Source organism: Adiantum capillus-veneris, chromosome 17 (genome assembly GCF_014529385.1).
Source record: "Adiantum capillus-veneris isolate H3 chromosome 17, ASM1452938v2, whole genome shotgun sequence".
In the NCBI taxonomy this organism is placed as follows: Eukaryota; Viridiplantae; Streptophyta; class Polypodiopsida; order Polypodiales; family Pteridaceae; genus Adiantum; species Adiantum capillus-veneris.
In genome coordinates, this window is record NC_140947.1 from 61,740,994 (window position 1) to 61,763,895 (window position 22,902).

The 22,902-nt window shown below is 45.4% G+C and overlaps 1 protein-coding gene across 5 annotated transcripts in view; it reads right to left on the bottom strand.

Moving 5' to 3' along the window:
* The window catches only part of LOC147437356 (sister chromatid cohesion protein PDS5 homolog A-like), a 136,849-nt gene that overhangs the window by 50,154 nt on the left and 63,793 nt on the right, over positions 1–22,902 (bottom strand). For 2 of the 5 annotated variants that reach the window (XM_086486902.1, XM_086486906.1), the window contains exons 14-27: positions 12,689–12,812; positions 12,460–12,609; positions 12,305–12,376; positions 11,911–12,047; positions 11,699–11,816; positions 11,495–11,626; positions 11,188–11,399; positions 10,954–11,113; positions 10,726–10,872; positions 10,576–10,653; positions 9,683–10,501; positions 9,535–9,582; positions 9,324–9,434; positions 9,133–9,224 (exon numbers count right to left, since the gene is read on the bottom strand). In XM_086486902.1, coding sequence (XP_086343028.1) covers positions 9,133–9,224; positions 9,324–9,434; positions 9,535–9,582; positions 9,683–10,501; positions 10,576–10,653; positions 10,726–10,872; positions 10,954–11,113; positions 11,188–11,399; positions 11,495–11,626; positions 11,699–11,816; positions 11,911–12,047; positions 12,305–12,376; positions 12,460–12,609; positions 12,689–12,812 — 2,400 coding nt within the window. The remainder of the gene's footprint in view (positions 1–9,132; positions 9,225–9,323; positions 9,435–9,534; positions 9,583–9,682; positions 10,502–10,575; positions 10,654–10,725; positions 10,873–10,953; positions 11,114–11,187; positions 11,400–11,494; positions 11,627–11,698; positions 11,817–11,910; positions 12,048–12,304; positions 12,377–12,459; positions 12,610–12,688; positions 12,813–22,902) is intronic. The other 3 variants (XM_086486905.1, XM_086486904.1, XM_086486903.1) reach the window with 3 other exon arrangements.

Consider the following 22,902-nt stretch of genomic DNA (forward strand, 5'->3'; position numbering starts at 1 on the left):
TCCGCTAACGAACGATGCTAGATCTCTTGTGATTAAGCTATCCCAGCAAGCCGCCCATTTTTGCTTAGTTCACATCGACCAGTCTAGCATCCCATAGTATATATCTTTGTTTTGTATTGTTGTTATTTTGTTACTCTGACTTTGTATCAGATCCACCACCTTGTAACTTTCACTTTGGCCTTTTGAAGACGTTAATATAACATTTCATTTCATTTCATATCTCTCTCTCTCTCTCTCTCTCTCTCTCTCTCTCTCTCTCTCTCTCTCTCTCTCTCTCTCTCTCTCTCTCTCTCTCTCTCTCTCTCTCTCTCTCTCTCTCTCTCTCTCTCTCTCTCTCTCTCTCTCTCCGCGCACGAACTGAAGGCTGAAGGCATGAGTTTACAGTGTGCGAACTGCTGTTGCTGCTTCTGTTGATGGCGCAGAGGGCTGTTCTCCAGGAGGTCGCGAGCAAGAAGCTCTCTCCGTGAGCAGGTCTCATGGCAGCAGGGCAGCGAGCAGGCCCTTCTCTCTGTCTGCAGCAGCGCGCGCAAGGTGAGCAGTAACGCCAGGTAAGTCTCTCTTTCTCTCTCCCGCCTCCCCTCGCGCCAGTCGAGAGCAGCCCTTCGCTGCGCCCTCTGCATCACAGGTTTCGGGTGCGCGTACAGTAGGCTACTCGCTCAGTGGGGGCTACTTTCGGATTCCAAGCATTAACAGAGACAGGCCGCCTGAGGCGGCTGTCCATTGCACACTCAACAGGGAGCAGGGCTGCCTGCGTTCTCCTCACACAAGGAGGGGCTTCGGGCCTTACAGTTTGCAGTCATACAGAGGGGCAGCGAAGGACTGCTCCGCTTGGCAGTGGTGCCCATATCGGGCTGCGGTGCTGGTCTTATTTGTAAGCACACAAGGTTGCAGCAGGACAGGTACACAATGAGCCAAAGTGGCTCTGGCAAAGGTGAAGTAGTGGCCGCGAGCTGACCCAGCAAAGGGGCCGCAAGTTGTTGATTCCATCGACAAGTGCAGGTTTTGCTTGAGCGCCCGCAGTAGGTTGTGGCTCTTTTCCGGACGGCGATTTAGCATGAGGAAGCTGAGTGATAAAGCCGAACCCCTAGAGGATGCCATTCAAAATTGCAAAGAGGAAATGACGGAAACTATTACCAAGATGAACCACAATCTATTGGGGACAATAAAAATGCTCAAAGGACGCGTACTGATCCAAGAAAGCAAGATAAAGGCAATGGAAGACCAAGTGACGACTCAGGACGAAGAGATTGCGTCACTCAAGAAAGATCTCGCCGAAGCACGATCAAGCAACAGGCTGGAAGACGGTGAATTGCAACCCTCAGTAATAATCGAAGAAATCGGCACGATCAAGGAGCAAGTACGGGCCATCAAAAAGGGAGAAGAGCAACACAAAGAGATGACGACTTCTTGGGTGGATGTTCTTACCAAAACTCAGCAGAAGGCGGATGAAGCCGAGAAATGGATCGAGGTGGCCAAGAAAGGAAAAGGCAAGGAGATAACGTCCACGTCCACCCCCCTATCATTAATCAGACAATAGAGGAGGAGCAAAGAAGACATGTGCGCGCTTTACATGTGAGAATTTCCGGTCTTAAAGACAAAGGCAATGTGCAAGAAGAGGTAAAAGAACTCAAGGCCTTGATGGGGGTTCAGGAGCCGACGCACATAAGAGCTTGGAGAGTGGGCAACATAAAGAAAAATGGAAGCAGTGGGGAAACCTCAAAAGAAAGGGCACTCATCCTCCGTTTTCCCTACATGGAAGCGAAGAAGTCCTTCTTGAAGAAAAGGCCAACTCTTAAAGAGACAAGCATTTTTCTCGGGGATGATCTTACCCTCTCGCAGATCACTCATATGCAAGAAGTAATGCCGGAGATTAGAGGGCAAGGGGAAAAGGCAAGATTGCCTTTTTCCGAGATGGAAGAGTAGTAATACTGGAGCGACGCTCCACATGACGGTGCGAGACCTATGGGACCACGCTCAAAGTGGCGGCATGGAACTGTAATGGATCCATGCGTCTTGATGTGGGTGCTTTTGAGGATAGCTTTACTGGAAGAGACATCATCTTTTACTCTGAGACACACCAGGCCCCTGGGCAATCCATGCCTCACATCAGTGGATACAGGTGGGAGACAGCTTACAAACACAAACACGCTCAGAGCACAGAGGACGACGCTCGGGGGGAGTGGTAGTGTTATTTAGAGAGGATTTGCAACCATTGATAAATATAGCCCGCACGGATGAGCAGGCTAGGTACATGTGGGTGAGATTGAAGGCAGACACAGGCAGATATCTCTACATTGCTATTTGCTACTTTCCCCCGGGTACGTCGGTCTATGCATCACCCAATGGACAATCCCCCTTTTCTATTTTGGATGATGACATATGGCAGTTCTCTAGAGATGGTGACATTATCATGCTAGGGGACTTCAAAGCTAGGACTGCCCATCACCAAACAGTGTTTTATGATACTTCAAAGGAGATGCTCAGAGAGCTAGATGTTGTATAGACGGGCATGTCCAGACTATCACACGATGCGGAATATACTGAGTTTGGGCGACACCTGATAGACATGGGCACCGCACATGGACTGGCCATCTTGAATGGCCTACAGAGGTTTCCTGCTTCGGGAGGCTTCACATGCTTCCCACACAGACATGGAGCCAGCACAGTGGACTATGTCATGGCACAACCGAGCCTCATCTAGTATCCAGGACCTCACGGTTGGACTCAAACCTGTTGGTGTGGCAGTGGATCATGCTCTTGTATCGCTGACCATTTCTTTTCAGTTTAGTGTAGCTTACAGGCTACGGGCAGTAGCCCCTACTCGCTACACCTTCACCCGAGAGACTGACTCTGTATGCATAGATGGGATCTACAGACGCCTATGCACAGAGGAGCCACGGCGATCACTGGAGGAGCTTACTACTATACTGACACAGACACTACATGATGCATCAGCAGAGGCATACCCACATACCCAGCCTGAGCAGAGATGCCGTTCGAGGAACATGCCCCAGAACAGTTGGTATGATGAGGAATGCCGGGACACTAGAGCTAGACTTCAGAGGGAGGTGCTTTTGGAGGATATCACTCATAGGCAGTCACAGATTGACTTCCGACGCCTAGTGCGACGGAAGAAGAGGGCATTTTTGGCTCACCTAGAGCAGGATCTATACCAGCTATTCTTAAGTCAAGACTCACGTGAGGCGTGGAGTGGAGGCTCTTTCATGACCACCCCCCCTCCCCCCGCCGTAACTTCTACAGAGGCATGGGGCTAGTATGCATCATCTTTGTACACAGTTCCTGAGCAGCCCCCCATTCCCGACCCCCCCCTGATCCATGCCCACACACACGTGTTTTTTTCACCGCTGAGATGGTGAGGCAGGCCATTGACAAGATGAGGACTGGGAGAGCATATGATCATGATGGCTTAGTGGCTGAGCATTTCATGCATGCGAGTGATTTACTACCAGAGCTTCTAGCAGTTATGTTTAACCGTGCCATGTGTGAGGGCTTGCCTGATACCTGAAGCCTATCTACTATTGTACCTATCTTCGAGTCGGGAGACCCTATGGAGCCTGGGAACTATCGCACTATCATGATTGGACACAGATTGGCACGGTTGTACGCATCTATTGTTCAACACCAGCTGAGTAGATGGGCAGAGAGGGAGGGGATGCGCGCAACCGGGCAGGCAGGTTTCAGGAGGGGTTTTTCTACTCTTGACCATATCTTGACACTCAGAGCCATCATTGAGGAGGGCAGATCGCGTGGGAGACGGATCTATTGCAGCTTTGTGGATTTCCATAAAGCATTTGGCACAGTGCCCAGAGCGAGATTCATGCGCAGATTACAGCAGATGGGAGTATCCACAGAGCTCATTTGGGGGGTCATGGCATTATACAGGTCAGTAGTGGGGCATGTACGCACCTCAGAGGGTATATCCACACCGGTTTACTCCACTATTGGGGTGAAGCAGGGCTGCCTGCTCTCTCCTACTCTATTTGGTATGTATGTAGATGAGGTTTCTGAATACATTGAGGGAGATGGTGATAGAGGTGCACAGCTGGCGAGGACATGGATTCCACTATTGTTATATGCTGATAATATTGTTTTGATCTCTGACTCTCCGGAGGGGATGCAACGTCACTTGGATGCTTTGCATAGGTTTGCCCAACAAAGTGGTTTGTCCGTCAACCTTGGTAAAACCAAGGTCACGGTATTTAATACCACCCCACAGTGGATCAGGAGGTCAGCGCCCGCCTTCACATACGGCCAGGAGAAGGTGGAGTATACAGATGCTTACACTTACCTTGGAGTGGTTTATAGTGGGCCAGCATTTTCATTGAGGAGGGCAACAGAGACTCGATTGACCAGAGCTCATGCAGCATTGGGTAAATTGGAAGGGATTTGTTCACAGGTTCAGTTTCAGGAGCCTCGGACGAAGCTCTGGCTCTTTGACACTTTGGTGGCTTTTGTATTGCTCTATGGAGCTGAGATTTGGGGACCTTCACTTGACCATCACGGGAGGACAGGCCGCAACGATGGATGGGGGGACATGGAGAAGCCTCTGGTCTCTATGATCTCGCGGCTCATTAGGGCCAAGACTTCAATACCACGTGCTATTATATAAGCAGAGCTAGCTGCCTCCCCACTGGTGGTTGAGGCGCTCACCAGATTTGTCTCCTTCATACACCGCATGTCCCAGAGACAGATATGCACGCCTTGCACTTGAGTCCTCTCGACAGTTAGCCATGCAGGGAGATACAACATGCTCGTATGGGGAGATGACGTCATGGTTTCAGGCGCATGGGTTCAACATAGACAGATTGCCTCCTTTCCAGTACTCACTCGATGCGCCCTCTCTGACTCTTACACAATCTGAGATCACCACGCTCATTCGCCAGGACTTGACTCAGCTAGACACCAAGAGGACATGGATACAACCAGTACAGGAGCTAGGCACGAAGATGGCTTTCTATAGAGAGCATCTCCTCCAGCTTACGGAGGATGGTTTTGTGACGAGGCCCAGATACATGGACATTCACCAGTCTCATGGGATACGATGTGCTATTGGCCAGATACGCACATCTTCACACCAGCTGCGGATCGAGACTAGGAGATAGAGCGGAGTACCAGCAGAGGCCAGGACATGCCCCCTGTGTGACATCGAGCCTGAGAAAAGTTGCACTACACATGCCAATGCCCCGTCTACTACGAGATACGAGGCCTCTTCCATTGCTTGTTCAGAGAGGGCTTTGGACGATTCTCTAGAGTCATGCGGTACGAGGATCAGAGATGCCTGGGTTTGTTTTTGCTCGAGCTACGCAGACACAGAGAGAGCTTGATGAGAGGTAAGACTAGCCAGTCTCAGAGACAGATCACAGACTTCTTTAGAGCTGCCACTGGACACCCGGAGGAGTTACTACCACAGCAAAGCTCGTCGTTTTACACCAGAGGCATACTGATCGACCAAGCGACTGAGCTGGGGAGATCCAGACGCCCACGACTGCGGAGGACTACACAACATTGACAGAGGCTGCATCAAAGGATCCGGGTCACTTTGGCTCGACATGCACGACGCCCGGTCAGACTACTGACCATGGAGGAGATTGATGAGATCCGCCAGCGACCGATGCTGGATCTCCTTTGATCTAGCTATCCCAACTAGCTATTTTAGCTGCTTAGTCCACACCCAACAGTCTAGGATTCCTAGTATTTTATTTTGTCATCTTGTTACTCTGACTTTGTATCAAATCCACCACATTGTAACTTTCTGGTCTCATAGGTCACTTTGGCCTTTTGAAGACAATAATATAACATTTCATTTCATTTTCTCTATGCTTCGCACACAGGAGAAGGAGATTACAGAGAAAGCTTAAAGAGGATATTGCATGCTGAATTTTAATCTAAAATTAGCCACTTAATAAAGAATTCACTGATTTTCGTCGAAAATCAGCAAAACTAGTGAAGGAACTATGATTTTTAGCATTTTCACCTCCTGATGTGCTGATTTTTATCAAAAATCAGAGATCAAACTTTAATTTTCACCTGCAAACATGCTCATGAGAAGAAAATAATTGATTAAACAATTATATCCTCAAAAATTGCATGAAATAAAGACTATCCGACTTAAACCAGTCTGTAGGTGTGCACACAATTCATCCCGTAGCCAAGCCGACTCTGATACCATGAGACGAACGCGTAGAGTGGATCTCCCGGCTACACTGACCGCCTACAGACACGCGTCGGACAAACCACCCGACCATAGCCACCATCCGGCAGCTCCCCCATGCTGGGGCCAAGTCCGAGGACGTAGGCGCACCTGTAAGACCGAGCGTCCCATACCACCCGGCCTCACCTCCTCGAGGTGACCTTGTGCACTCTTAGCCTTGCGGGCTAACCACTGGCACTCTACCAGTGGAGGTTGATAACTGCAAATAAGGCCTTGGTCTCCCTTCTATAATAATGGCCGGCCACACTAGCGGTGTTCACACTACGTCCGCCCAGACACTGGACGCCCATCCCGACAGCATCTGGGCTAGATCCCCTCTCCTGTGAGCAGGACATAACAGCGGAGCTCGTTGCTCCTCCATTGGTAGTGGAGGCACTCACTCGATCAATTTCATTCATGCATAACACATGGGCTCTCCCTAGAGACAGATATGCTCGATTAGCACTAGAGTCTTCGCGACAGCTGGCATTGCAGGGAGAGAGATCATGTTGGTATGGAGAGATGGCATCCTGGTTTCAATTACATGGCTTTAGTATGGATCGGATACCCACATTTGAGTACTCTTTGGATGCACCCTCCATCTCCCTCACTAGGGCAGAGATTACCAAGCTCATCAGACAAGACTTGATTCAGTTGGATACGAAGAGGACATGGATACAGCCTATACATGAGTTGGGTACGAAGATGGCTTTCCATAGAGAGCATCTTCTAAGGCACGGAGGATGGTTTTGTGATCAGACCGAGATACATGGATACTCATCTATCCCACGGGATATGATGTGCTATTGATCAGATACGCACATCCTCACATCAGCTAGATATCGAGACAGGAAGATTTAGAGGAGTACCCGCTGAGTTCAGGATTTGTCAGGTGTGCCAGATAGAGCCCGAGACAGAGCTACATTACATATGTAGTGCACTGCCCAGTATACTATGAGATACGACGCCGCTTTCACTGTCTATTCAAAGAGGGTTTTGGACCACTTTCTAGAGTCATGAGATACCAAGATCAGAGATGCCTCGGATTATACTTACTGGAGATTCGCAGAAAAGAGAGGACCTCTTGAAGAGGGGCACAATGAGTGAGATCCAGCGACAGCGGCAGATTACAGATTTCTTTCAATAAGAGACAGAGGAGTTCGAGCAGCCCCCACAACATAGCAGCACCAGAGGCATACTGCTTGATCGGGCGATAGAGTTGGTGTGGTCCCGTCGCCCACGGATGAGGGGGCCCTCTCGACATTGACGCAGATTGCGACAGAGGATCCATACAATACTGGAGCAACATAAGAGCTGTCCCGACAAAGTGCTTACCTTGAAGGACATTGAACCTCTATAGCCTTTTGGATATTGATGTATATGTATATGATGCCTCTACTGTCAGAGAGCTCCATTGTATCAGCTCACCCTTTGTACCAGATTTCACCCCACACCTACCCACTATTTTCTTTTCAGTTTTTTGTACTTTTTGTACCCAGATCTTGTATTAGATTCACCACATGTAACCTTCTCGTCTCATAGGTCATTTTGGCCTTTTGAAGACGATAAAATATACATTTTATTTCATTTCTCTCTCTCTCTCTCAATCCCCTCCCTTCATCCGTAGCAGTAAGTTCTACAAAAGCTTAGGAGATCCTTTGCATGCTAGGAAACCCTCATGCTATGTCGCAAACAGAACCCTGTAGCATCCTGTCCCCGGCGGGGAAACCATCACAATCTTGGTGTGAGTAAGGCAGCTCTAAGGAAGTCTAGAAGTTGAGTTACTAACAGCCTCTCACTTAGCATACCAGACAGTGTGCAAGTACTGTAAACCAAACTAAGTGTATCTGTTGAGAGTTTGATCCCAGTGGAAACTCCATCGGAGCCCATAGTGAAGAGCACCTCACCTCAATGATCAAGACCAAAACACCTAAGAGGTTGAGTCAGGTGACCCAATAGAATTCACCACCACCAAGTAACAGCTTAGTAGCGTCTCGAACCTGAAGGCTTATCCCTAGCATGCATTGCCTCTGATAAAGAACAACCAATGACGAGCCCCTTGTAAAAATAGCACACACACTATACGTGTCAGAAACCTACAAAGCCCTGTCGCAGAGAACCCAACGATGGTGGGCCAAACCCGTACTAGTCACCAGCCGAAGAATATACACCCCCGCCCTTCCCCCAAAAAAAAGAAAAGAAAAAATAAAGAGCATATAGTTTCACACCCATTAGAGCTGGAGCTCTACCGCCCTCACCGCCTATACTCAGGTATACATCACCCACGTACACTCCACTTAAATTACTTTATTTTGCACCATGTTTATTTTGAGCACTTTTAGTCCTTTTCCCCATATGTCTAGAGGAGATACACATGTACATTGTTCTATCTCATGGGCCACCTTCAGCCTCTACAACACATTAATAAAGCATATTTTCCTTCTCTTCTCTCAGAGAACAGAGCTTGATCTCTTAAATTCCATAAAGGGCCCATAGGTCGAGACACAAGAAATATGGGAAAAACCCTACAGTGATGTCAGTGGGAAAAATGCCCATCCAACCACAGGATACAAAAAACATGAATCGATGAAGATGGCATGAAGTCCACTGGCTCCATGAAGCCTACATACATTTGTCAGATACTCTGTCCACGCCCGACGATGTAGGGAAGTCATTTACTCCAACCTTCCCTACCACGATGACCTCAAGTATTGTTATTGTACTATACAATCTGGCTATGTTTGACCAAACCAGCTAGATGGAATCCACAACTTCGAGTACTATACAATCTGGCTATGTTTGACCAAACCAGCTGAATGGAAATCCCCAACATTCATGTTTGTACATCTTCTAGATTTTCAGGCAAAAGATTCCATGTTTTTCAAACGAAGACATTGGCTATCCTCAGGGAGCTAACGTACCTCTTGTCCATAGGCCAGTACACCTGCACTCTTTTGTTCAACAACTCCTTGCCAAAAGATTCCTTCTTCTTGCCCACCTTCAACTTTGGACCCTGTGAAGATCAGAGATGATAACATTTATTTATAAATGTCTCATTACTTAAAACTACAATACCGATCAGAAAATCCTGCAGCAGACGATAGGAGACAACCTCCAAGTCAATACTCTTGGTGTATTTTCTCGGGGATAAGCCAGAATCTTTTGATCCTTGAGCCTGGGCTCCTGCATTATCAGCTACCTCATTTTGTGGGCTGTCCACCATCTAAACATGCATGGATAAATTTATATTATTGATATATAACTGTGAAGTTCTCTTCTGAAACGGCACTGTAGAATCATCAACTCTTTGAAGACAAGACCACCTTTTTGTCAGGAAGGGTACTATCCACACTGAGTATGTCGTCCAACATCTATACACTCACACAGAGGACAAAAAAATAAAAAAACATCAGAACTGCTCCCTTGTTGAGTTTCAGTAACCATTAACAAAATCTTAGACGCCGCAATAACCTTCTTGCCATGATGCCTTCTTCCACTGGTATTGTCTCTATCAACAGGTTCTTGTCGTGGAGGCTTCGGTTCTTTTATTGAAATCCGCACATGTTTTCTAGGGGAGTCGACAGCTTCAAAAGTTGTCGCCTCCTTATCATTAATAACCATTTTGGGCGACGACAGCCTGGCTTCATCCTTGACAACCTCATCTATTTCAACCATGCTTTTGATCCTCTTCTGTTTCTGCATTGCACTTAGCAGAGTCTCATCCTCATCATGTTCTCTGACGGCTATCTTCTCTGACTTTGCAGCTGACTTCTTATTTCCTTTCTCCTTTTGAATGCCCGTCTGTGTGACAGCTTTTTTACCGCCTAGATGCTCTGAAGAAAGCTCATCTTCTTTAATATCATCACCAGATGCTTTCCCATCTAATATCTCTTTCTGAGTAGCATTTCTCTTCTTTCCAGCCAAAGCAATATCTTTCTCTTCTTTTTGCACAGGCTCGTCTTCCTTGAGACTCTTCCTTTTCTTTTTTGGAGAGAGAGCGTTCACATTCGACTTCTCGGGACTGTCCATGTCTGTAGACTTCTCCTGAGAGCTATTTATCCCATGCATCACTTGAGCTCTCTCATCATCATCTGAGAGCTCTGAAGGCAGGTCGACACCCTGCCAAACTGTATTGTCAGAAGATTTTGCACCTTTAATCTGCTTCTGGACAGTCTTCCGTGTCTTTCCAGGTGATACTGCAACTTTCCTTTGATTCTTACCATGCCTTTCCTCCTTTTCCAAAAAGGCACTTTCAACTTGGTCTACCTTTCTCTTTCGATTCGTCACACTCTGGCACATCACAGGGATGCCACATGAAAAACCAACATTAAACCAGAAACAAGAAGGTACAACGAACGGCCTACCATATCCATGCCCGATGGAAGCAAGCGTAAAAAATAACTACCATCCGCAACGAAATCAGGTAGATAGGATCCATCAATCTGCACAAATACTGTTATAAATACGACATAACGCTGTGGTTGTTTCACCAACACAAGACAATAGACAAGCACCTTCTCCTTGCTCTTGACAGTGGCTTCAGCACTCTTATATATCATATTAGGAAGAAGGATGTCAGTAAATTCCTTTGCATTAAGTTGCCCAGCCCCCATAATTCTTTTTAAGATAGCGATGCCAATATCACAGAGGATATAAGTGCTCTGACATGCAGGAAATTAAAACAATAAAAAGCACACCCCAATGTAAAACTGAGCATGAGCACCAGACTGCTATGTGCATACCTCCGTCTTTGAAGCATCCACCACATCTTCTGCATTTTTCAAGGCGTAAAAAATGCCACAAATTAAAGAGACGCTGTTAGGAACTTTATCTCTATCTTCATTCTGCATAACTGATTCCATGGAGTGATTCAACAATGCCCAAAGAAACAAATATAACTGCCTGCAAAAACCCAAGGTGCCCATATCATGCTTTTCTTCAAGTCATTATATCATGTTGCAATTGAGGCCACTTACTTGACGTGAAGTTCCACTTCCTCAGAGTTTGGGCCACCTTCACTCATACTTCGAAAATCAGCTCGGTGGGCAAGTACATGGACAAGGTGGAACAGCACATGCTCTGGATAGTATGTTAATGAGGAAGAGTCTAATTGACCAACACCAAGCGGGTCCCTAAAGCGCACTTGGCGCCGTGAGAACTCAACGAAGTCACTTAGTCGCTGCTTCGCCTAAAAACAAATCCGTCAGTGAACCCTTCAATAACAAGTCACCATTCCCTTCCCACCTTTGAAGTTTAAAGAAAATGTTGTCATTGATACATTACTTGTAGATAATCATCATCAGAAACACCTATGCTTATTGCAAGGATGCATGCATATCTAAGAGGAATCTGCCGCTCCTTCAGAAGCTTCTCTACCTTGCCCAAGAACTGACATTTCGCAACAACCGAGCACTCCTGGGGGCAAGGGTAAAATAGCTATGATTTTGCAACTTAACGAGTACCAACCAACGAGGAATATTGTGATACCTGAGCACATGAAACTGTAGCTTTAAACAACTGAGGAGAAATTTGTGCATCATATCGTTTTGATAATCGCAAAACTCCTTTTGCAGCTGCTAGCCGAAGGTGAGCCTTGTCTGTGCCACTAAACCCCCATATTCCCCCCACACACACACGACACCCTTAATACACGAAGGAGCCTGCACACAAAGACAACAACTTAAATGACAAAGGAAAACCTTGATTTGATATCATCTGCAATTTCCCCAGACTCAAGAAACTTCAGCAGTATCTTGAACAGTCCTTTTAAGCGCTGCACTTGCTGGAAATCTTTGTTTGGAAGGAAGCTCCTGACAAGAGTTTTGATCCCAAAAATCTGTTGTTTAACAACATGAATCTTATATTACTGTAACAAACAAGAGCTATAAATCATCACGCAATAAAAGCCAATAACAATATTCTACAAGCACGTACATTCTCTCAAAAAAAATGTACCCGTTAACATCTAATTACAAGCTATGTATCCCTCAGATGCATTTACTATACCTGTCTCGGTCCCTTCATTAGTTTCATTTATAGCAGCAACACAACTACGAAATAAACAAATAAAAGTTACTAAGAGATATTGCAAACCTTCAGCCCAGTTATCTCACCCACAGGATGCTGCTCATGGTCATCAGAATCACAAGGAGCTTGTGTAAATATCTACACAGGGACAAGAATCACTCCCAAAAAAAATTCTAAAAACTTCCTACCCAAAAAAATTAATAAAGAACAAAAGAACTTACACTGCCTCTTCTAAAAATTTCCCTTACAAGAAAATTTACTAGATCTTCCTCGTGTGCCTCAAACACAGACATTGCATGCTGAGCTATACAACCCAGCGATTGAAGAATTGTCGGAAGATTTATACTGCTCTCAAGAAGATCCAGCAGCTTCTGCAACACTTTATAAGTGAAAAAACTTCCAAACGAAAATGGACATATGAAAAATCAACAATATCAGCCATGTGCGAACCCTGTATAACCCAGAAAAGACTGTCAAACCAGAATCATTGCTCATGGCAGCAAGTGCTTGTACTGCATGCTTCGCTTGTTTGCGACTTCCCTCAACACACAAGTCTCCAAGAATATTTACTGATCTGTCATTGGAAGAATTTGAGAATGCATCAGAAAGAGTAAAACAAAAGAAGTTGCAGCAATCACCAATACTAACAGACAACATGATCACTAAATTCATGACGTATGAATGCAGAGCGAGCTACAAATGACCAACAGTAGATGCAAGCTACATGTTATCATAACCACATTGGCAATTTGTGACTCAGTCTAACAATGGGCATCAGCTAAAAGGCCACACAAGAAGTACTATGCATTTCACTTAAACAAACATCCTTGCAAGAGGCAAAATGCTGGGACAGTTTTACAATTGAAAAAGTAAATCCTTTTTCTCCAGTTTCCTGTTGTAAAACACTAAGACGGGATAGAGCACAGAGAAATCAGTGATGAAGTGATTGTTGGGAAGTGTCTTCGCTAATCACCAAAGGTGTAGCGTCAGGCTATGGAGGATGGAGCCTTAACTTGACCATGATGTTAGGGTTAGGGTTAGAGTTAGAGAGATGGAGATTAGGGTTAAGCTATGCCTAGGGTTAGGCTATGCCAAGTGCAAGAACGTAAAGAGAAAGAGTATAGACACAATGATAGACTCATAGTGCAATTGATTCATTAGAGAATAGCCTCTTAAGTAGGCTTAGTGCTTTACAATCATTGGCTAGAAAGGTTGCATCCTCTTGCTATTGGACCATGTCATCATCTCATCTTTCCTAGGTGGCTAGAGGGCTTTCCCATATGAGCCACAAGTTGGGCTTACCTTAACAACAACATCTTGTGGCATGCCTTGTATATGGCTCTAGTTGTAATTGCTCTCTTTTTTATCCAATGTTAAAACAAATGCACCCAGATGACAAATCTAAACACCCACCTCACACAAGAGGTCTATTCAGTAAGACCATATTCTACAATAGCCTCAAATGTGAAAAACGCGAATCCTACCCTCCATGGAATCAAACGACAAGTTTACCTTACACATTGGGGTGTACATGTAATTGGCTATATCTACAAAATCGATACCATGGAAGAGGTGAGTGCTTGGTCATGGTGCCAATCTTTCGAAAATCGTATTGGTTCGTCTCCATGCCAGCTAGCAGCATATTTCAGTCTTTGAAATGTCATTCCCAATGTGATCAAGCATCACCGCTAGTCATATGTCACGAAGTGATCACGTGACATGACATAAAGGACAGAATCGGAGTGAAAGAGGTCAGAGCCCAACTGAGAGATGCAGAAGAAGTTGTGACAACTTGCATAACCAATCCAAGAGGCCAAATATAAAAGGACACCCAATTTTATGAGTAGTACCAACTTCTAGGGTCCTGTCCGATGGGGACAAAGGCTATAAAGACATGGGTAAGAGGCTGATGATGTGGCAGCTATACATACCTCGACGATTTGCGCTACTGATGTGGCTGTTGTACGGATTTCCGCGATTCACGCTGCTGACATGGCACTTGTACGAAAATTCCGCGATTTGTGCTAGCTAGCTTTTGGGACCCAAATGCTTTTAGACTTGAAGGTTTTCATGTACACTGCTTTTGGAAGGCCCAAGGCCTATAAATAAAGTGCCAAGGCCTCAGGCTGAGGCAGATAAGCTTGGGAGCACTATTGAGACGAGGACCCTCGGACATTGTACTTTGTGAATCATTCATAATAAGGAACCGAAAGGGGTGCCAGTCTTTGGGGCCAATCTCTCTGGGCACGGAACTTCGTAGTGCCGTGTCTTCTCTCTCTCTCAGTTTTGTTCAGTTTTTTTAGTTTTCTCACGTGTGTTATGGTAGATTATCAACTTGGAGTGTCCAAGTCTTTTCAATCATATACCAACTAATGAATATGATGGACATATTAGCTAGGAGTGCATCCTCGAGACGAGCCTATGTGTATGGACATGCGGATGTGCACACTTGCAAAAATGGCACTTTGGAATGTATCACCGACATACATGAAGAGCTAGTATCCGGATTCTTAAATCTTTTCAACCAGTCCCTCTGCTTAAGATTGCGAAATGCTTGTAGGATTGGCGTTTTGATCCTCGAGTCTGCTACTCCTTTGATTTTCATATCAATTGCTCTTTGACCCACCATGGATTTTGGAGCATGGCAATTAGTTATAGTGTAACAAACTGCTAACATGTCAAAGACTAAAGAATGGAGCCAACTTACAGACGACGTGGCTGTCCGAGAGCAGAAACCCTAACCCTAATTTTTGCCAGAAAACATTATTGCTGAAACCCTAATTCTGGAAACCCTAACCCTAAAACCTGCAAACCCTAATTCTGAAAAACCTAACCCTAAAACCTGCAAACCTTAATTCTGGAAACACTAACCCTAAAACTGCAAAAACCCTAACCCTAACCCTAGGGCAGCAGGGACATTTCCGAAAATTGCGTTGGCTGATGACGTGGCAAGCTATACGGATTTCCGTGATCTGCATTGGCAGCTTTTTGGTTTTGCTTTTGGACCAGATGCCTTTAAGTTTGAAGGCTTTTCACTATAATTGCTTTTTAGGCCAAGGGCCTTTAAATATGAGGTTAGGGCTCATTCTCTGGCATGCTTCCTGGAGAAGGTGCAGAGTCTGGAGTACCGGCTTGTACTGTGTTGATGCAATATAAAGAAATACCGAAGGGGGCGCCAAGGTCTGGGCCAATACTCTCTGGGGTGGAATTCTGCCACTCCGTGTCGCGTGTCGTCTCTCTCGCTCAATTCAGTTGTTATTTAAAGTGCTAAAAGTCTGTTCTTTTCTATTCGCACGTGGTGCCCGTCTTGTGACATATAGCATTTGCAACAACCCATCTATTGGTGACAAAGTAACTTACAAAAGACTTGATAGTGCACACACTAGCTCTCAAACAGATGATTTTCTTTTGGCGGTGTCTTACAGGTGCAATCTCTATTGGGGTCCTGGCAAGCTAGTATGTTGCTTCTAATTTATGTTACAATGGCCACCAATAAGACAAGACAATACCTCATGTGTTGTGCCATTGCTTTCAAGCTCAAGGTTTTTTTCGAGAGGCTACACAACGGCTACAACAAATAAGAGGAAAGAGTTTGTCATCGTCAGCTTGCCATGTGGCACTACTCAACAAACTTTACCCCCTTTACATTCCATTTGTCTCTTATAGGTGCACCATGGCTCTTCAGTCACAAAACTAGAGTCCACAACAATATAGGTATGCACAATAACTGAATCGAGACTTCTCTCAAGTCACCATCAACGAGATAGATAAGATAATCAAGTTCGCACCACATCCGACCAAGGGATGGTTCCAATTGAAGAATCAAAGTGGGAAAGCCAAATGGGTGGTCCATTGTCACAAATTGATGATGTGGCAGTGTTCGTACACACACACACACACACACACACACACACACACACACACACACACACACACATTGACGTGGCTAACTGTACCGACGCGGAAAAAGCGATGGCTATACGGATTTCAGCAGTTTACGATGACTTGCTGACGTGGCAGTGCGTACGGATTTCCGCAATTGTCGTTGGCTGCTTTTGGCTGGCAGATTTAAGAGAAAATGTTTTTGGAGCCATTGCTTTTAAGTTTAATTCTTTTGGGGCTCTACTTTTAGCAACCCTTGTAAAACCTTTCTAAGTGACCCAAGGGGCTCGCTCTGCATAGCATCTGGACGTAGAGTCTGAGAGCGAGCACCCGCAGGCTATTGTGCTTTGCTCAAAGATTAATACAAAAGAAATACCGAAAGCGAACGTCTTCAAGAAGCGTCCTACACTAAAGAAAACTGGCATATTTCTTGGAGATGACCTCACACTCACACAGCTTGCTCATATGAAAGAAGTTATGCCTGAGATAATGAGAGCTCGAGAAGGGGAAAGTAGCCTTCTACAAGGATGGACGAGTGGTTATTCCGGAGAAGCGCCCCGCATGACGATGCGAGACCTGTGGGACCGCACTCAGAGTGGCTACATGGAATTGTAATGGATCTTTGCATCTTGATGTAGGGGCCTTTGAGGATAGTTTCACAGGGAGAGACAACATTTTCTACTCTGAGAAGCATCAGGCCCTTGGTAAGACCAAGGTAATGGTGTTTAACACCACGGCGCAGTGGGTAAGGAGGTCCGCCCCCACTTTTACATATGGTCGAGAGAGTGTGGAGTATGCAGATACATACACTTATCTTGGGGCGGTTTTCAATGGTCCAGTATTTTCCCTGAGGCGTGCAACAGATACGCGATTAACCGGAGCCTATGAAGCATTGGAAAGGCTTGCGCAGGTTCAGTTCCAGGAACCTCGGACAAAGCTTTGGCTCTTTGACACTTTGGTCACTTCAACCATGCTGTACAGAGTGGAGATATGGGGGCCCTCAGTTGATCATCATAGCAAAGCTTGCAGTACTTATGGATGGAGATGTATGGAGAAGCCCTTGGTGTCTACGATTTCCCCGATGATTAGGGCCAAGGTCTCAGTACCACATGACAATAGGGCGGAGCTCGCTGCTCCTCCATTGGTAGTGGAGGCACTCACTCGATCAGTTTCATTTATGCATAGCACTTGGGCTCTCCCTACAGACAGATATGCTCGATTAGCACTAGAGTCTTCGCGACAGCTGGCATTGCAGGGAGATAGATCATGTTGGTATGCAGAGATGGCATCTTGGTTTCAGTTACATGGCTTTAGTATGGATCGGCTACCCCGATTTCAGTACTCTCTGCATGCACCCTCCATCTCCCACACTAGGGCAGAGATTACCAGGCTCATTAGGCAGGACTTGATTCAGCTAGATACAAAGAGGACATGGATACAACCTACACATCATGAGCTAGGTACGAAGATGACTTTCTATAGAGGGCATCTTCTCCAACTAAGGGAGGATGGTTTTGTGATCAGACCAAGATACATGGACACTCATCTATCCCACGGGATACGATGTGCTATTGGTCAAATACGCACATCCTCAAATCAGCTAGAGATCGAGACAGGTAGATTTAGAGGAGTACCCGCTCAGTCCAGGATTTGTCAGGTGTGCCAGATAGAGCCAGAGACAGAGCTACATAACATATGTCACTGCCCAGAATACTATGAGATACGGGGCCTCTTTCACTGTCTATTCAGAGAGGGTTTTGGGCCACTTTCTAGAGTCATGAGATACCAGGATCAGAGATGCCTCGGATTATACTTATTGGAGATTCGTAAACACAGAGAGGACCTCTTGAACAGGGGCACAATGAGAGAGATCGAGCAACAACGGAAGATTACAGATTTCTTTCAGTCACAGATAGAGGAGTTCGAGCAGCCCCAACAACATAACAACACCAGAGGCTCTCTCTCTATCTATCTATCTATCTATCTTCCTATCTACCTATCGACCTACCTATCGATCCATCCATAGATAGATCGATCTACCTATCAATCGATCCACCGATCCATCATGTTGGGGTATAAAGCCCAATGTGGTACCCCAGGTAAGTGGGCGGGCCGCCAGGTATGTACACATATTCTTTTGTAAAAACCTAATACGAACTCACTATGCTCTACACATTACAGTAGAGCGAGTTCACCATATCGTCGTGCTCTTCTTCTCGCACTCTCTCTCGCGTCACACTTCCGCTCGTACTCCTTCAACTGGTATCAGAGCTCACATCGAGGCTCGGGGCAGCATTTGCAGGTAGCCAGAGTCACCTGCTCAGATTGGAGTGACATTCGACAGGCGAAGACACGGCCCCAAATCTTGTGGGTAAGCCCAAGGGGCTTGGTGTTCTCAGAATTTCATTCTGAGGTCATCTCGGCCACCGTTCGGCTTCGACAAAGTTCTACGCAGGCCATTTTTGACTACGTGGTCTCAGCGGGTGCAGATCCAACTCTGCAAATTTGGGGTTTCGGCCTACGACTGCAAGTGCTGAGGATATCTACACTTCCAGAGTGCTGATTTGTGGCTGTCTACACAACAAAGCACGGCTCACAGTTCTTGGAGGCGTGTCACATATGACACGGACGCACACACAGACTGTAGGCGACATCCACTAGTTCATCAGGTAGCTTGTGTTTGCTGCTTGATATTCCAGATTTCATCCTGACATTGCAGGTACTTCCACATGGGATGTATTATCAGAGATCATGTATGTCTGTTGAGGGTTTGCTGGCTGTGATTCACGCAGCAAACAATCGCCGCAGCGGTTACAGCATATAGTGGGAAATTTGTGGATGTATGACTTTGTGGGAAATCTATGTATTGTCAGATTTACTGCAGCCTTTGTTGAGGGTCGAGTGAGGTTTTATTGAGCTGGGGGATTCTCGAATGTTAAGATCCTTTCGGTGATACAGGTCTTGGAGCGATCCCTCGAGCACCCTTAGATAGGCAGCTAGGATGTATTGACTGTGAGTTAGACAGTTGGGATTGCATCTTTGCTTTACTGCTGTTGAGGCATTGTCGCAGTCTATGCTTACAGGACAGTGACAGGACAGTGAGAGACAGTACAGGTGCAGGACAGGTTTACCTGCAGCTTACAGTGTCAGAGAGACAGTGTTTTTTGAGTTGTTTTTTAGTACACTAGAGCCATTTTACAAAGGAGACTGCCGAAATTTCTGCAGAATCTGAAGCTTTCTTGGTTCATTTGACAGGTTGATATTGGTTTAGAGGTCAATTTACAGGGGAAACTCTGCCGAATTTCTCCCTGGAAAGTAAACTACTATGAAGCGTAGCTATGCCTGGATCACAGGACACTGCTCTTTACAATATCAAGAAGCTGGATGCAACCAATTTCCCATTGTGGAAGAAGCAGATTTGGCACGTGTTGGTACAAAAGAAGCAGATAAAACCTATAAAGCTCAAGGGTTTACTTCAATGTAGCAGACAAGATGCCGGCTTATGAAGCATGGACAAAGCTGAGTGATCTTTATGAGAAGCAGAGTGCAGCTTCACAGGTATACTGGCTTAAGAAGCTTGTTGACTTGAAGATCAAAGAAGAGACACCTGTGTCCAATCATCTGAATGAATTCAACACCATCTACAGTCAGTTGTCAGCTCAAGGTGTCAAGTTTAATGAACCTGTTAAAGCTATGTTCCTGTTGATCACATTGCCGGAAAGTTGGGACACTTTTCGCACAGCTTTGAGTAATTCTGCACCTATAGATGGTTTGAACATAGCAGGTGTAGAAGGCAGTCTGCTTACTGAAGAAACCAATAGAAAGACAATGGAAAAAGGCAAAGGAACAGCCTTAGTTGTCAGGGGAAGGACCAAAGAAAAGTACAAAGGTAAGAGGAATCAGTCTCGTAGCAAGTCCCGCAGTGCTAAAGGCAACAGTGATATAAAATGCTACCATTGTGGCAAGAAGGGTTACATGAAATCAGACTGCAGAGAATGGAAAGAAGAAAAAGGCAAAGAGAAAGCTGAAGACCATGGTGAGAAGAACAAGTCCTCATTGAAGATTCAAGAAATAATTGCACAAACACTGTTGCAGAGAATGACAGTCTAGTGTCAGGAGACATCTACTTCTTGAAGAATACAATGGACTCAGCTCTTCTTACAGCATCTGATGGACATGCACTGAGTGACTGGATTATAGACTCAGGGGCATCACTTCATGTGTCTCCAAACAAGGAGTGGTTTACCTCTTATGTGACCACTAAAGATCATGTTCGGCTAGGCAATGGGCAGACATGTGAGATCTTAGGTGTTGGAGATGTTCAATTGAAGTTTTAGAATGGCTCTTCTTTCACGCTGAAGAATGTGAGACATGTTCCCGCAATTACAAAGAGCTTGATCAACACAGGTTTACTTGATGATGCTGGCTACGTCACCACTTTTGGACAGAACATGTGGAAGATATCCAAGGGTTCTATGACAATAGCACATGGAGTAAAGTCTGGAGGACTTTACATGATTTATGTATCAAATGTCTCTAAAAATGTAATCAATGTAGCCGAGCAGCCGAACGTTTCTTTGTGGCATAGGTGGTTAGGACATATGTCCAAGAAGGGAATGGAAATCTTGTCTCGTTCTGGTTATTTGCCTGGCTTTTCATTTAATGATTTTGAATTCTGTGAACATTGTCTGTATGGTAAGCAAACACAGCAGCCACATAAGCATAGAAGCAGTAGAAGAGATACACAGTTGGCACTTGTTCATAGTGATTTGTGTGGACCTATGCCTAACCTATCTCTAGGGGGAGCTTCTTACTTTATGACATTTATAGATGATTACTCGAGGAAAGTATGGGTTTACTTTCTCAAGCACAAGGATGAAGCGTTTAGTGTTTTCAAAACGTTTGTGACACTTGTGGAGAATCAGAGTGGCAAGAAGCTTAAATGCTTACGCACTGACAATGGTGGAGAGTATGTTTCAAAGGCCTTTCAGGACTTTTGTGAGTCAAAAGGTATAAAACGTGAACTTACTGCTCCTTACAATCCTCCTCAAAATGGTGTTGCTGAGAGGATGAATAGGACCATACAAGAGAAGGTCAGAAGTATGTTGTCTAATGCACAGCTGCCAAATGGGTTTTGGGCTGAAGCTGTATCAACAACTGTTCATCTTGTAGATAGATCTCCTAGCAAGGTTTTGAAGAAGGATTCAGTGCCAGAGATGGTATGGTCAGGCAAAATGCCCTCATACAAGCATCTCAGAATCTTTGGCTGTGAGGCATATACTCACGTTCCAAAGGAATTTAGGAACAAACTTGAGCCAAAGAGTAGAAAGTGCATCTTTCTAGGCTATGGTAATTCTGGTGAGATGGGGTACAGACTTTGGGATCCCGAATCCAGAAAGGTTGTCCGCAGCAATGATGTTCACTTTAATGAATCCAAATATCATTCTAAACCAAAGAGGGTTGAGGAGATTAGAAGAGTTGTCTTCCAAGAAGATGGACCTGCACGTGCAAGACAAAATGTCAGGGCTCAAGAGGAGCAAGGACAGGATAGAGTGGAACCACAGGTTGTGGCTCAGCCTGAGCCACCTATTGTGCGTAGATCTGGACGTGTCACGCGACCTTCTGATAGGTTTGTTCCATCTATGAACTATGTCATGTTGACTGATTGCAATGAGCCTTCATGTTACAAGGAAGCAGTGCAAATGAAGGACTCCGGGAATTGGCAATTGGCCATGCAGTCAAAGATGACAGCTCTGCATAAAAACAAGACATGGAAGCTAGTTAAATTACCACAGGGCAAAAAGGCTCTACCTTGTAAATGGGTTTACAAGTATAAGAGAAGGTCAGAAGTATGTTGTCTAATGCATAGCAAGGTTTTGCAGAAGGATTCAGTGCCAGAGATGGTATGGTCAGGCAAAATGCCCTCATACAAGCATCTCAGAGTCTTTGGCTGTGAGGCATATACTCACATTCCAAAGGAATTTAGGAACAAACTTGAGCCAAAGAGTAGAAAGTGCATCTTTCTAGGCTATGGTAATTCTGGTGAGATGGGGTACAGACTTTGGGATCCCGAATCCGCAAAGGTTATCCGCAGCAATGATGTTCACTTAAATGAATCCAAATATTATTCTAAACCAGAGAGGGTTGAGGAGATTAGAAGAGTTGTCTTCCAAGAAGATGGACCTGCACGTGCAAGACAAAATGTGATGGCTCAAGAGGAGCAAGGACAGGATAGATTGGAACCACACGTTGTGGCTGAGCCTGAGCCACCTATTTTGCGTAGATTTGGACGTATCACGCGACCTCCTGATCGGTTTCTTCCATCTATGAACTATGTCATGTTGACTGATTGCAATGAGCCTTCAAGTTACAAGGAAGCAGTGCAAATGAAGGACTCCAGGAATTGGCAATTGGCCATGCAGTCAGAGATGACAGCTCTGCATAAAAACCAGACAGGTATAAGATCACCGCTCATGATAGCCGGCCAAAGTACAAAGCAAGGCTTGTTGCCAAGGGCTTTAAGCAAGAACAAGGCATTGACTTTGATGAAGTCTTCTCTCCGGTGGTCAAGATGACTACATTGAGATGCTTTCTTGCATTGGTTGCCATATTAGATTTGGTGTTGCACCAAATGGATGTCAAGACAGCGTTCTTGCATGGTGATTTAGATGTGGAAATTTATATGCAGCAGCCAGAAGGGTTTGTTGAGAAAGGCAAGTAAGATTTGGTATGCCAGTTGTTAAAGAGTCTTTATGGCTTAAAACAATCACCGAGGGCATGGT